Source organism: Bacillus rossius, chromosome 3, assembly GCF_032445375.1.
Source record: "Bacillus rossius redtenbacheri isolate Brsri chromosome 3, Brsri_v3, whole genome shotgun sequence".
NCBI lineage: Eukaryota > Metazoa > Arthropoda > Insecta > Phasmatodea > Bacillidae > Bacillus > Bacillus rossius.
Genome location: NC_086332.1, coordinates 91,161,538 through 91,178,176, shown reverse-complemented (window position 1 = coordinate 91,178,176; position 16,639 = coordinate 91,161,538). Strand labels below are relative to the sequence as shown.

General features: G+C 36.9%; 1 protein-coding gene across 46 annotated transcripts in view; it reads right to left on the bottom strand.

Moving 5' to 3' along the window:
• The window catches only part of LOC134531020 (CUGBP Elav-like family member 1), a 1,002,129-nt gene that overhangs the window by 110,823 nt on the left and 874,667 nt on the right, over nt 1-16,639 (bottom strand). For 31 of the 46 annotated variants that reach the window (XM_063366481.1, XM_063366484.1, XM_063366493.1 and 28 more), the window contains 2 exons: nt 15,820-15,954; nt 11,133-11,262 (listed from right to left, as the gene is read on the bottom strand). In XM_063366481.1, coding sequence (XP_063222551.1) covers nt 11,133-11,262; nt 15,820-15,954 — 265 coding nt within the window. Of the gene's footprint in view, nt 1-11,036; nt 11,263-15,819; nt 15,955-16,639 lie in introns of all 46 variants that reach the window. The other 15 variants (XM_063366464.1, XM_063366463.1, XM_063366465.1 and 12 more) reach the window with 1 other exon arrangement.

Below are 16,639 nucleotides of genomic sequence, written 5' to 3'. Positions count from 1 at the left end.
TTTGTTAAATTCTATTCTAAGTCCATTACCAAATAATTTTCTGCATTCCCCATCGCTTCTCAGGAGGCAGACGGTTGAGGCTCACTCTAGCGCAAATTTTGTACCTTGTTCGGGGACTCATTTTGCCCCATTGGCTAATTTATTTTGGCTACTTTTGGCCTCATTCTATACCTCCGACACTTCTCTACATTTTTAATTGCTTCTGCATGGTCAATTTTGATAGTTCTCTTTCTTTTCTCCAACATAACCTGCTTTTGTTTAGTCATTTTGCAATTAATGGCTCCAAAACCAACGTTAGTATCTTCATAATTATTCCACTCAATTCAGAAGCAACTTAAAGTTAAAATCATGCAAATCGGTCTATTACTTTCAGAGTTACAGCTCTCACCAACTTCAATTTGATTCTCTTCACTAACACTCATTACGTCATCACAGCAAATGTTAACCGGGTGAGTCATATGTGACGACCATGAGCAAAGTCTGCTCTATTAAGATATATTTACTTCAACTCTTGTAGTTTTCATAGTTTAAGAATTTTAAGTGGTGTCAAATACTAAGCTGAAGTGACATCCAACCCGAGTTTAAAGGAATCCATATTCCTGTCGAAAATTAATGTCAAAAAACATAACTTGTGCATAGTTTCCAGGATTTTTGTTACTGTGTAAACCTTTTTGTTCTGGTATTGAAGAATACATAAATATTTATGTAGTCACTATGGCATTGTAGGAAAGTAGTGCAAAAACTTAAATAGGATATTTTCTATTGAAATAGTCATTGTTTTGTTGAGTGAAAAATTAGTATAACAGGCAAGAGAAATAAGGGAATTCGGTTTGTGAGTTTTGCTGGAATGCCAGTATGAAATATCATTCAAACCAACAATTAAAAAATAAAAAATAAAACTTATAAAGCTATGTGGCACCACGCAACGTACACCATTCATTTAGTGGATCAACTCAAAACACGCAAGGTCAAAATGAAAGAAAACTTTTCATCACTAAAACAAAGGAAAATTTTTTTCCACGTGTAAGATTTTACTATAATACTTCATTTCTTAAAAACATCAAGGACATAGATTACAGTTTTTAATGTAATTTCTTAATTTTTAATCAAAAATTTTTTTAAAGTGATCATTTTAAACTTGAAATAATCTGTTTCAAATAAACAATAAGCAATTTCCAATTTCAACACAAAGTTTTTGTGTTTAAATGAATAAAAACATGTTTGAGTATTACAATCTTATCTACCTATTTCAATAAATGAATTCAATATTTCATATGTAGAAAAGGAACTAAAAAATTATGGCCTAGTGAAAATTTAGAAATATTAAACAATGATAAATTAATGGTGTGTGTTTTTTTCCCACCTAAATTCTTATGATTTCATGGACTTTGTTTCCTCTGAAAGCTAGTTGAAATGGCCTCTGAACACGAGCGTTGTTTCTTGGCACTCATTTGTGTAGCGTTCTTTGAAAATTAGTGGAATACCAGCTTATACAACTGATTATACACATGACTAAAGCTCTTCACGCCAGTCATTCGTTTCTGGGTGGCAAGATGTTTTCTTAATGTACTGTACTGTACTGTATGTAGTCTTTGAGTACTCCTGCATTCATGTTCCTCTCTTTTTTTTTCTTCCACAAATTACATTCCTATTGTGATTTGAAATTGCTCACATTCCTCTAGTGACCATATCTCCGTAAGGAAAGATCTTTTTTTCTTTTGCAATCAGTTAAAATGCTCATTCTTGTAACACTTCAATATACTGGTGTTTTGAAACATTTAGGGACCAAATAACTGCCACTTTTTATTTTTATTTTATTTTTAGAATAGGAAAGTACTGGATACAGTCTGGATTCCAAGGCTTACTGTACATCAGGTTCATAGCTTTTGAATTCATGATGCTCATGACAGTTAACGGTATATCACAGTCCATTCATGCAGTGATGTAATTTCGTCAGGTGTTTCTCTGCACCATGTGTGTATGCATTACAAAAATTACCCATCTAACAGCATAGTTTTTATAACTCAAGTGTCCTGAGGGCAAACATTGGGAGCAGGGTTATATACTATTAGTTTATTACCTGACCAAAAACTGCTTAGTGGGTTTTTAAAATACTAAATTATTGCAGCTTACATGCTTATAGAGATTAATGGTATACTTGAGACGACAAAATAAAACTAATTTTCTGCACGTGATTTGATGTAAAGTATAAAGAAAACAAACCCGCAATTAGCTCTAGCTTTAAGGTAAACCCCATTCATAATCCTTCCATACCTTTGCATACATAATAATGCATCTGCAATCTGGATTACTCACAAATTCACCAGAAAAACCAAACTATTTTAACATTAAGTACTCTGGCAAGTTTTAAGGCCCCCACACACAATCAGTCCGAACTGTTATGAAACATAACTTAACTGTCGGAACTGCCATGTGTGTGCAAGGATGACTGACTTATCATTTGGAACTGATGGGCTGACAAACTGATGGCTTCCCATCAGATCGGCCCAGTCCCAACTAACATTTGTCAGAATAGCTTCTCGCCAATCCAAACTGTCAGTCCAAACCCTCAGTCCGTCAGCTGAGTGTTGTTGCAGACATATTTGTTTATACTCTTTGGTAGCTTTGCTATTTTTTCCCATTTTTTTCTAACTCAAAGTGCAACTGCAATTGCAACATACAAAGTTTCTTCCATATTCTATGATGGAACTATACATCCAACAGCAACAGCGACCATAAGAATGATCGTGTGTGGGGAAGGCTTCAGTTCAGTTTAAACTGTCAGTTTTAAGACTGTTCGATCTGAACTGAGCACCTGGACTGATCAAGTGTGCAGAGGGCCTCAATTCAATCCAAACTGTCAGTTGGACTGAGGAGTCGGGACTGGGAGATTGACTGATCGTGCTCATGATCGTGCCAATAAGCCACCCATTGAATAAATAGCTTGCTGTGAAGTTAGTTATTAAAAAAAATTAACATAATTTTAAAAAATGTTGTTTTAACACATGCTATCATCTTACTGTGCCGGAAATTAGGAATTTCGACACGTTTTTTTGAAATTTTATTATAATTTTAAATTATTTTTGGAAATTTTATTTTGCTCTATAATTTGGTTACTAAAGGGCGATTTACTCTTTGTTAGGCTGGTGTACTCCCCTTAGTTAAACTTTGTGCCAGTAGACAGAAGCACCTTTCCCAGAGACCTATAGGATCTTTTGCAGATCTAAGACTTTGTTGGCTGCCCGTTTGAAATTTCCCTCGCTTACAGGCACGTCCCAGGCCTGTAACGTTACTTCACTTCATGACTAAAACTGCATAAAACAGCTCTGGACGAGTTGTTACCATTTCTCAGAGACGAGCTGACCGTAGCCTTTACCGTCACGCAAACGTCTTATGTTCACTCCCCGACAGTCACAACTAGGACGCTCGTTCCCAGCCTCTTTGCACCCCCACCCCTCCCAGCTCACTCTAGTTCTCAGAATTTAGTCCAGGACCAATGACCGGTCGTAAACCCCGCCAAGCGTTGGCCAGCATCAAGGACGACTTGCATAAAAATTGTGTGTAAAGATGGACCACCCCACGACATCTAACGGCAGAAACAGTAACTTATTATCTTGGCCACCAGAGTGCAGCTCCTTACTGCCCCCTGTATCCCCTTGTTATAGCAGACGCCTTGGGCGAGTCGATTTTTTTTTTTTATTTCAGACACCCCTTAACAGGTAGCGTTAAGGTCGGCCAGTGCTACCAACTTCGAGACATCGAAGTCAGAGTTTTTTATGACGCCCACTCGGGGAACTTCGTAACCTTTCGGTCCGGACGTCCCAGTCCCTCCCCTCCACTTTCGATAGAAGAGTTGCTTTTGATTACGAGGCGCGGTTCTTCGCGAGAAACTTCGCGTCGCGACTGCAGACGGATTGTTTGCGATTATCGGCGAATCGGCGAGACTCTGCAAGACTTCCATCCGACCGCAACCAGCGATGTAGTCGCTTAAATAAGGGATGCTATCCCTGTAATCTTCTTCAAGTAGTTTAGTCCGTCTGCGTAGTACAAAGAGTAATAGTTATTTTTCTTTTAAATAATTTTTTTTTTTGAAATAACGAAAACATCCGCGCCCAGCCGCGTATTCGCGGGAACCAGTTCCTGGCTGGCGACGCATCGGTAAATAGAAGCCAACTTCCCTGTCTGCAGTGCCGTGCTTAGTGGGGGGGTTGGGGGGTATTTTCTCCCTCCACACAAATCGACAGAGGGGGCGAAATTTTCTACAGGAGGCGAAAAATCAAGGAGGTATGTACATACGGCTATCTTTTTTATTTTTTTTCATAATAAATTTGATAATTAATTAGTTTTGTACAACTGTTTCATTTAATGTAATAATTGATAAAGTAATCATTGTAAGCACTAAAAGTCAACAACCACCTCATCTTAACAGAACAAATACTAATTTTAATTACGTCTTTCTACGTCAACGTCACATACATAAGTCACCATACTGGCAACTCTCACTTCCAACACAGAGCGCAGCATCGGTACTGTTCATTGCACTTTTACATAAGTGCTCCTTTCTTTTAGTATAAAATCAATGTCATTTACTTGTTAATAGTGTGTGTTGTTGTGTAAGATGTATGAATGGGTGTATTTCTATTTCTAATGAGAGATTTATATTTCTGTTTTACTTCTATGCATCATGTCCAGTAAGTACTTCTATACAATGTCCTTTTGTATGGTGTTTTATTGCTGTTAATTGCATGACATATTCGGTCAAACTGCATAATGGAATATTGAAACATAATTTGTTATTGTAGTTACTTCGTTACTTGTATTATAATTAACTGTTCGAGTGCTGATTTTCATATCTTAAAAACAGATGCATTAAAATTGAACAATATTTTCTTAATGGCATCGAGATTACATGAAACATTAAAAAACTTTAGCTACTAATTCGCAAAAATAAATTTTTGAGATAGGTACATAATATTATGTAAATGCGAAATCAACGTACATACCAAAAATAAAAGCTTAGGCCATCAGAGTTGAAGTATTCGTGGCTCAATTATAAAATTTAATAATAAATAAACCAAAACATACACCTGACCCATCTCAATATCTCAATCAAACAATCTTGATTATACTATTTGATATTAAAATAAAAATTGATGAGTTTATATTTCTATATTAATAAATCTATGTTGCCTAAACATTTTAGAAAGTAACTTGTTTTTATTGGCTCGGAAAGTATGTATATGTAATCTATGTGTTACACAGTGATTGCGTCAGTATGGTAAATTATTAACCTAATTTTACAGATATGGACTCGCACACTCTTGCAAAGCGGAAATATGCTAACCTTTCTGGAGCTTAGCGAAAGCGGCAAAAGCGACTGCACGACGAAGAAGATAAAATACAACGAGCTTCTTTGCTAAAATTTTTAAATCCAGGCACAGGCCCTGCTCTATCTACATCTACATCTGTGGAAACTTCAGGTTCAATTGTAAGTGAAAAGTTGTTACAAAGTCATGTAAGAAGTTCTGAGAATTTATCTGAAGAAATATCTCCAACTTCAATACCGAAACAAACAAGCAGTTCAAATACTGGGCAATCTGGGCTCATTTCTGTGTAAGTATTGTTTCAGGATTTTTGTTTATACGAAACATGTTCATTGTTAATTGTTCAATTTTTATCAATTTGAATTTATTTCAGGGAATCAACTTCCCTTGAAATTTTTTTTGATAACTCATTAAGGAATTGCGCAGTTCAAGATTATACTCCTTTGAACTCTGTGATGGATTTTGATCCAGCTCAAACTTTAACAGACTTCCCACAAATAAAAACATTGAAGAGTTCCAAAGGTTTTTCTAAAGCAGTAATAGTATCTACAATACCAGAACTAGCAAGCAGTTCAATTACTGGGAAATCTGGGCTCATTTCTGTGTAAGTATTGTTTCAGGATTTTTGTTTATACGAAGCATGTTCATTGTTAATTGTTCAATTTTTATCAATTTGATTTTATTTCAGGGAAACAACTTACCCTGAAAAAAATCTAGATAACTCATTAAGGAATTGTGGAGTTCAAGATGATACTCCGTTGACCTCTCTGATGAATTTGGATTCATCTCCAAAAGTACTAATAGACTTTCTACCGAACCAAACTAATGAGATAGGCAACGACACAAAACTTGAAAATCTGCTCAGTCAAAAGTGGCCAAATGATCCAATATATTATGGTGGCAGATCTGGCAGTGAACTTAATTTTGAGACCAAGAAATATCTACTCAAAGCTTTTCAGCCAACAAAGGACCAATGTCAGTTTCCCAAAAATAAGTATGGAGGCCATTTTACCCCTGCTATTTACCAACAAAGGCATCCAAAAACTGGCAAAGAAATAGCTCGTAGCTGGATCCATTACTCAGTGAAACATGACAGACTTTATTGTTTCTGTTGCTGGCTGTTCTCCAAAACTAGTGATCCTAACTACGTTCCAGCATTTAGCAGAGTAGGTGTTTGTAACTGGCGTAAGATACATGGCAAGGTGGTAAAACATGAAAAATCATCTTTGCATAGAAATGCTCTGATTTCTTGGAAAATGGTCGGTAGCAATACCTTAATTGATCGTGATCTACAGTAACAATATGAACACGATGTTGCTAATTGGAAATATATTTTAAAACGAATCATTGATGTAATTCTGCTTCTTTCTGCACAGAATATGGCATTTCGTGGGTCATTTGAACAAATTGGCCATAGAAACAGTGGGAATTTCTTGGCTCTAGTGTACTTGCTATCTAAATATGATCCGGTTTTACATAACCACATAAACAAGAAGGAAGGAGTAAAATATCTCAGCAACAGATTTCATAATGAGTTAATTATTCTTCTTGGCAAACAAGTTCAACAGGCCATCATTGATGCTATCAAAAATGCAAGATATTACTCTGTTATGGTAGATACAACCACTGACACTTCCCACACTGATCAGTTATCCTTCATAATTCGTTATGTCCAAATTGATGACCAAGTTAAAGTCACCGAGTCATTCATTGGATTCATCTGTATACCAGGAGATGAAGCAAGAGCCACTGACTTCGTGGTTAAAATGCTCTCTTTCTTGTAAAATCTGGGACTGGATATTGCTAACTGTAGAGGGCAAAGCTATGATGGTGCATCAGTAATTAAGAGCTATTCTTCTGGAGTACAAGCACGTATGAAAGAACAAAATCCGTTGGCTGTTTATGTTCACTGTGCACCCCACACTCTTAATCTCGTCATAGCAGATTCGGCTAAAGTTGATCCTGAGATAGTACTTTCTTTGGAGTAGTACAGAAGTTGTACACATTCTTCTCTTCAAGTAACCGTCGGTGGGAAATGCTCATAAAAGCTTCAGACCCATGGCTTCTGAAAGAATTCATGAATGTGACTCAACTGAAGATATACTGCAAAACACAAATGATGAAATAACTGAAAATCAACAAGACAATAGCCTGCCAAAAAGGTCAGTCATAGTTAAGCAAGTCTGCACCACACGTTGGGAAGGCCGACTTGCTCCAATTCGCAATCTCCGAAAAGCCCTGCCAAAAGTCATTGATGTTCTCAAGTGCATCAAGTCAGAAAGTAAAGATGGCAGTGAGAAATGTGACTGTGATGGTCTTTTGAGTTATATATCAAAATTTTATTTCATTGTAATACTTGTAACTTGTTATATGGGAAAACATCCTAACGTTGCTGAATATAACAAGCAAATACTTGCAAAAGGCAGATTGTGATATTTTGACTGCAGCTGATCTTCTCCAGTCTTCGACCAAGAATATACAGAATATGAGAGCAAATGAGTTCAGCAGTTTCATGGATGAAGCCATACAACTTGCAAGTAAATTGGGAGTTTCCGTGCAACTCTCCGAAAAATGACAAAGAAGAAAGGTATCATTTTCGGATGAGTTAACTAAAGATGAACCAATTACAGACAAGAATAAAGCTTTTGAAGTTAATATCTACAACAGAATGTTGGACAGGATCATTACAAGCCTTTCCGAAAGATTTGAAGGCCTTAGAGACGTAGCAACATGTTTTCATTGATGTATCCCTGCCGACTCATGAAACTAAGTAGCAATGATTTACAGAAATCCTGTGAACAGCTGACGAGACATTACGAGCGGGACTTGGAAAGTGGCCTCTATTCCGAGCTTCTTTCTTTCTTTCTTTCTTTCTTTAAGAAACATCCTGGCTGACAAACTTCCACCAAAATCTAAACCCAAAGATGTAATTCAAATAATTGTAAATAATGACTTGCAGGAAGCTTTCACAGAATCATTTACGGCATATAAATTGTTATTCACTATTTCAGTTTCAATAGCCTCATGCGGAAGAAGTTTCAGCAAGCTGAAACTCATCAAAAACTACTTGCGATCCACCATTGCCCAAGAACGGTTATCTGGACTGGCAATACTCTCAATAGAAAGTGACATTGCTCGCAACCTATCTTTTGATACAGTTATAGAGCAATTTGCCGTTATTAAGGCACGTCGCCTGCACTGAAAAAATTTCTCAGTTTATTTATACAGTTCTTCTGCAAAAAGAAATTTTTATTTATATCTTATTTTGTGGTATGATTCATAACATATTTTCATTATAAGATTTAAAAATAAGTACCGTGAAGATTGTTAAGTTGGATTTGTTTAAAAAAAATTTATTTTCTTGAAGAATATTTTTATATGCTAAAAGTATACTATTTCTGCTTTTGGGACTATTAGTACTATTGAAAAAGGGTTAAATGTTGTAAAATATATGTAAAACTTACTTTTTTCAATTGGAGAAATTGGAAAATTGTCAACACGTGTATGTTTAAAATTTACACCAAACAACATGGTCAAATTACTGAAGTATTGTTATTAATAATAAAACTTTTTGTCTATTATTGATTTTTTTCTTCAATCGCCTGATAATGACGTGATTGGGGGGGGGGGGGGCGAAATTTTATAACCTCACCCCCCACTTTTTAAGGCTGTCCACGGCACTGCCTGTCTGGTGAGTTACGATCCGCGACTTTCCTCAACCTCCCCTTAACTTTTCCGGGCATTTTCTGCCCCGTATACTGTCTGTGTACAAGTTCTGATCAGTTTTGATTTGGACTGTTCGCAGACAGGGTCCGAGAGCCGGACGCCGAATTGGCATTTTCACCACCCTTCCTCAGCAGCACACAGGCGCCCTGGCATCATGTTCCCGCGTGATCTCCGGGAAACGAAGCTACTGTGCCTTTCAACTTTTTTTTTAACTTTCCTAAATTACGCCGTCAGACGCAGTTCATCATATAAACATAATTTCTGGACTTTCAGAATACTGGGATGGTTTAAACATATTTTGTATTTTTTTTATTGGTTTATGTATTTTTTTAATGAAACCTTTTTATAATTTCAATTAGGGCTAGCCCATATTTTTTTCTTTCTGAATATACTTGAGATCTGTTTAAGTACGTAATTTATATTGTATGTTTATATTTTTTAATATCTGTTTTAAATTTTCCTTTAATAAATTTGATGTAATTACATTCAGACGGAATCACACCTTGTTTCTGTTCATTTCTAATAACAATGTGGAACCTTAAAGATCCCCAGCACATTACTCTGTCTGGTAAATTTTGTTGTGCATTTGTATCTGATTAATGTGTATTTGAATCTGATTAGTGTATGTTAAACATAACACTAAATATGACACTATTAACTGAGATGAACTAAAGCAGTTATATCATATCTGAAACAATATGCAACTAATTTTCAGAAGCTTTTACACATTCATAATTACATTTCTGTTTTGGAAAAAACTTTGTCTTTAATTCAGGCTATCAGTGATATATATTATAGGTAACGAATTAACAGTCAAATAATAAAAAAATACTATAAAGGTTAGTCTTGTGAATTAAAAAAAGAAGATAAAATGAACACAATACTAAAATCTATAATATATGCTACATACCTATATATTTAAACTCCGTAAGTTTCTAAATCTTAATAATAGTAATGGCAATCCTGTAGAAACAAGTGGCAAAAGTAAGCTACCTCTTAACCAACATTCTAAACAATAAACCCACTGAAAACCAAGTGAGACTGACAATTACATCTCTGCAGAAAGTACCAAAACAACCAGCATACAATGAACTACACTGCTCATAGTGTTCACATGCAGTATATGTGGTCTAGGATTCACCATGATACAGGCAAAGAACAACTTCTAAAAAAAACGATCACACACAAAATAGGTACATTGTAGCACAGAAAACTGCAATCAACTAACCCAAAGCTAAATCTACTAAGCCAAAGGCAGACTACCTGGCATGTGACTAAAATATTTTTAAAGCCTTATAAACAATAGCAATTATAACTATTGCTTATTGTGTAGTACAATTTATTTCAAATGTTTTCTTAATCCTCTTCTTATGGATAACATAAAATTCACTAAAACAATTGTGTATTACTATTGGTAATTGGTAATACAGAGTAACAAATAAAAGCTTTTTAAAGAAGACAACCATAATTTTTTAAAAAGTATTATTTCTTTCATCTGTAATTCAACCCTACGCACTACTAATATGTTTAAAGAATCAAAAGCATCTTAACACAACAAATCTACATATATTATATATCAGTTGATATCAAAACTATTACATTAATAACTATTAGGTAAAATCAAACACATTCTATAAATATTTTATAATTTTTAAAAATAATAAAATTAATTTTACTAAATAAACAAAAATTTGTGTAACTGAGGTTTAGGTATTCAAAAATCACTTCCTGTGATAAATTACATAACTACGTAGCAGGTAGAAAAATTCTACTACAAACACCTACTCGAGGAAAGTAATAACGTTCAATGAGCGCTCAACATCTATGCAGTAGAGCGGCGCCGCACCCATGCTAGCAAACCCTAAACGACCATATCACAACTGCAAAACTGCGAAGCAAAACAGGCAGCACTCCAACAGCGGGCAGAACACCAGCAAAAGACCACAAACCATGCCGGCACAAACAGAAGACAGCACAGCCACCCACCTACAGGAGACTTGAGATTCAAACGCTGCTGGATCAGCAGCTGGGTCTTGAGCTGATCAGCGGTGGAGGGGGAGACGCACGTCCCATTAGACTGACCTGTCGAGTTCTGGGCAGCGAGTTGCTGTTGCATGAGGAGTTGCTGCTGCACAGAGCTGAGGGCGGACAGGCCGCCCGCTTGACCGTTCACGCTGCTCGCTCCGCCTTGAGCCTGTAGCTGCTGCAGCAACTGCGGGAACACACACACGCCCGTCACGTCACAACACACATCGAGCTCTTGTCTCTCCACTTCATTACAACGTGGCTTAGCAAAATTAATAACGGAGCTAGCATAGTTCAATAAAACACAGAAAGTCCATAACAAATGTTTCCCCATTTATAACATTTAATAGTATTAACTGTAAGCGTTGTATAAAGTTGGGTCAAGGTCACAAAGAGTAACTCAAACCGTTTTAGATAGGCGCGTGCACGAATACTGCTTTGTTCTTTTCTCGCTTGCAGCGCGAAAGAATGACTCTTTCCCCAATTAGCAGAGGGTAAACCTGTAAACTTTATTTGTCAACACGATGGATTCCCCCCCCCCTCCCCCAAAATTATATCTTATATCTCTTTGTACGAGAGTGGTTGAACGGTTAAGTCCCTGACCGTTGGATTGGTCGTAATGGTCGAGACGACAGAGCTCTTTTTCGCAGGCCTCCGCGTTCACCTGACATAATGCCATTAGATTTTTTTTTTTCCTTTTGGGCTTTATAAAAGATTGTATCTATGTTCCACCGCTATCTAATTATCCTACAAATTGATCAATGTCAGCTCAAATACAAAAAATACTGCCTTCCCTCGCCAGGCAGGTCAAATAGTTTAACTAGCTGAATAGTTTTTTTTTTTTAAACCACTTACAAACATTACAGGTACAATCTTAAATTTTATTTGGGAACATACTTTTATGGGTTCTGCATAAATCCAAACAAATCAGTTAAAATGACAGGCACTACTGCCTAAGCAAACCTAACGGAAAACCTAACATTTACAGTATATGTACAACTATGTACCAAAATTACAATTAAAAGAACTCGCTGCATAAACAAAAGTCTATGGATACATGTTTGGCATGTAACAGCTGCATTTGCACGTTCTTGCCTAATATTGCAAAATAACTAGTCAATGAAGTTGCACTATTTTCGGGGGTAGGTATACTAATTCACTGAAGTGATATCACAGCTTAAAATGTTGGATAAAAATGTGTGAGATGAGTAGTTTTTTCGGAGGTGTTTATTAAACCATAGTGTGAATAATAGCAGCACACTACTGTAAGTTTTTAATAACTTAATGGCACAGAACGTTCCAAAAGTGCAATTTTCGTAGAAGTGTATTTATTGCCTTTTTGTTGCATCTGTTATATTCCATTTTTACTGTTTAGGTTTCGATAAGTTATACATTATTGATTTTTTTTTGTTATCACAGTTGCATATGACGTTGCATTGTAGTTAATAATTGTCTAATACCTACTTCAGAAATAATTACAGAATATAAAAACTCTTTAATTCTATGTTTGTATTCAAAGACTGTATGTAATTAAGGGCGCTTTCTCTCTCTTTCCAACACACACCGACTTCCGTTAGAGCTGTCCCTGTTTCTTCATGCACTGTTGCCATATAACATGCAAATTTAAAATTGTATTTTTTGTATAAAGCAATTTTGCATATTATATAGAATCAAAATATGCATCATGTAATATATATTTTGCATACTTAATAGCATTTTAAACGGCAAAAATATTTTTAAAAAAACGCAAGTTCTCATTGAGAACTGTTTTGAAGTATTTCCAAAATGTATCACATAAAAAAAATCAACTACAGACGTATTTGATTCAGAATATTTTTGTTAATAAATTCATGTTATAGGACGCCACTGAATACATAAAAGCTCCACATTTGAGTACTATCATTTTTTTTTAACTATAAGAAGGATCAAAAAGTTGATCAGCGGCAAAGTGTTTTGCTATTAAAATTATATGGGGGTAAACGCTTGAAAGATGTCACAATGAATGGAATTTGCTTTTAAAAGCAACACCCATTTCAACTGCTTCAACAGATTTTGTGTCCATAGCTGTGAAGACGTGTCTTAGCCAGGGGCGTAGCCAGGGGGGGGGGGGGGGGGGGTTAGGGGTTCACCCCGCCCCCCTAGCACAAATATTTAATTAATTTCTTATTCTTCACTCAAACAAATTTCATATTAAAATTAATAAAATTTTTACCATTACAATGTTTTAATTTAAGTACCGAAAACTGCTAAAATAGCACTATTTTACACCTTAAAATCCAAATTTTCCCGGGGGAGGTACCCCGGAGCCCCCGCTTTAATACGGGGGGGAGCCCATGCTTCTTAACACCCCCCATACACAAATCCTGGCTACGCCACTGGTCTTAGCACAAGAGCGCGCTGTAATAGAGACTTGCTCCTGAAACTGCTTTGTAAGGGGAACCATGCGCCCCCCCCCCCCTTAACCAAAAAAAAACAGTAAAAGGAAAAATATATATTTTTTTTTAATTTTACTAATGTTTTCTTCCTTCCTTTACTTCATCTGTTCTCACGGCTTGCCGTGAGCTTGCATCAACCTCTCTCTGCCATCTCCTGTGCTCTCTTTAAGAGTTACTTTTTATCACCGAATCCATTATCTCTACATGTACACAATATATATTTTTTTATCCGAAACATCTGTTATTGAATAAATTAGGTATAGCGTAGCCGCGTAAACGCACTTCGCAGACTCATGTAGGTACCGAACGTTAAATAGCCTATATTCGTGCTGTGCCGTCGTACAGATTTATCTTGATGCAGACGTTCGTAAGAAACGTAACTGATGTGATAACTCATCTGGCAGTGTATCGGCAGCTATCTCACCAGCCGTCAGGCCGTTACAGAGAGCGCCACGAGACGGTTTCGTCGATGCAGACGTTTACGTCTATTGCCAATGAGAATTTTCAGCGGTGCATGCCTGTTAAAATGGAGGAATCGAAGCAAAAAGGTCTAGGGCGTGTCGGACTGGAGAGTTCCCTAAATTCTGACGATTTTTATTCCACAAAAAAAAAACTAAGTTGAAAAAGGCCATTTTCGTGATATTGGTGGGGTCAGAAAGTGTAAATGCGGTTAAAAGGCAGCTTAAATCCACCAGACTGACGTAACATGTACTTTTTAATCCTTTCCTGCATAAACAAAAATTACAATTTCCAAGTACTTTTTAAATGAGAGCTCTAGAGGTAAACGTCTACAACGCATTTCTACTAACGTCCAGACAGCATCCTTAAATGCGAGTGTGTATAAATCTTATTTATTTGATTTCAATTTGGTCAATTATATAAATGTCACGGGTAATGCTAGAAGAAGTAAACCTAGGTTTACCCAGGCATTATCCAAGGTTGTAGGGTTAAGTTCGAATAATCACTAAAATAAATTTGAATCTGGAGATTACCTATAGGTCTACCCAACGCTAGCTGGGTATTGTTAAGTGTTGCGTAATTTTTGAGCACGATAGGTCAGGTTAAGTTAGTTAAGGTATCAATGAAACTAAAGTTATCAATTATTTGGTTTTTATAACATTAACCAGTCAGCATTGAGTAGACCTAGGTGTACATGGGTAAACGTCGAATTCAAATTTATTTCAGTTACTATTCGAACTTTACCCAACAAATTTGGATAACTCCGGTAAATCTAGGTTTACTTTGTATAACAATTACAGAGTACATGCCCTCTAACAGCCCTAGTAACGTTCCTGAAAGCTTTGGAACTGACCTTGGAGAACCCTGACGCTTCAACACGTCAGACCATTTATAATGGCCTTGGCCTGTAGTGTATGAGCCATTGCAGCTGTAGTGATTTCGGAAAACTAGGAAAATAGAAATCAGGATAGCCCGATCAGAATCTGATTCCCAGTCCTTGGAAATGCAATTCAGTTGATCAAAACAATGATAGTGAAAAAAGTGAAACACGAGAACTGGACAACAGCTTTCTTTGTTGTGGTTTTAGATTGGTTTCGTAACAGCTTATTGTAATTGTAGCAATCAAATTTCGAGTTTTTTGTTTTATTTTTAGTCTGGAATGCTACTGTGATCGTAGCATGGCCTTAATAGTTTTCACTGTAGACCAAAGTACATGCAACTAGGAACGTCAGGAGAGGGCATACTGTGACCTAGTTGAAGTCACTTCTTAACCTCGCCATCGCCATATTGTATACATCCAAAACATTGCGGAAATGGTGGTTGATAACGTCTGATGATGGTAAGTATGAATTATAATTTCCGTTGTTAAAAACACTTTTATCAAAAACATTACTTACAACTGTTTCCACAACAAAAACACTAAGCTTCGGCCAGTGTTGTGGACGTCTAACCAACATAGCGCAACAATTAGTTGGATGAAAACTGCTTCACACACCATGTACATGTAATGGCCATTCCTCTGTTACCACACAAGGTGCTAATGTGTCAACCACAGTAACAATTTGCTAGTAGTTTACAATCGATTGTACCAAATTAAATTGTTCCCGCACACCAGTAGAATCGCAACTAATTTTTTTTTCGGCACTGTTGTAGCAGTTTGCTATTTTTTTTTTTTTTAATTTTAGGATGTGTGGGAGAAGGAAGATATTATAGCCCCGAAATGTGGCGCAAATTTTGAGGGATTCCTAACATTCTTGAGCCAAAATTATTGTATCAATTGGTCAATCGTTCAATGTTGGTAGCAGGCATCAGCAACTGCCAAGACATCTGCGCAGCAACAAGCGACTCACCGATATGTAGCTGGGCGTCATGTTCATGTTGACCCCCGCCAGGTTCCACAGGTTAGCCTGCATCTGCTGCAGCCTCTTCTGGTCCTTCTCCTTCTGCGTGTCGGCGAACTTCACCACCAGCGGCGACGAGCAGCCCTGCAACCGCGACAGCACTCTTACGCCCCTCCGAGTGCAGGCGCACCACGCTGGGAGTACCAACAGTCAGCTCCTCACAATCACATACTGGTGGCTCCCTCACGGCAATCACAGTAGTAGAAGTTGGATGTCCTCCAGGAATAGCCAAGAACAACATTTTCTTCAAATGATTCATGAATGGGAAATTTTGATTTAATACAATTTCTTGGACATGCACCATTGCAGTTTTGCACTGTTTGTCAAGGGAAAAATTCAAAATGCGAAATAAGAAATAAAAATATTAAAACGAACCCACAGAAAATAACCCTACATCAGCTAATGTCAAGCAGATAAACCCAATAATTAACTTAAATAGGTATTACGGACAACACAACGACTACAGCACGTGCTGTCGACAGTTACCTGTTTAGGTTCATAGTTGGGTTTATCTGTTTAACATCAGCTGATTTGGGTTTATGTTTCAAGTTTGACTTCAGAAAGCACTTTGGGTCCTTGCAAGGAGTTAACACACTTTACATTTTTGTACTACCCATTGTAACCATCGTCTACAGTTATATTTCAATTTTAGTAAACTGTTACGAAGCTGTTAGAGACAAGGTTCGGCCAGCGAGACTGGAGCGCACACGCCTGGTAGATTCCCAGGGGAAACCCCGCCTCCTCTTTGAGCGGGGGAAACAACAGGGAA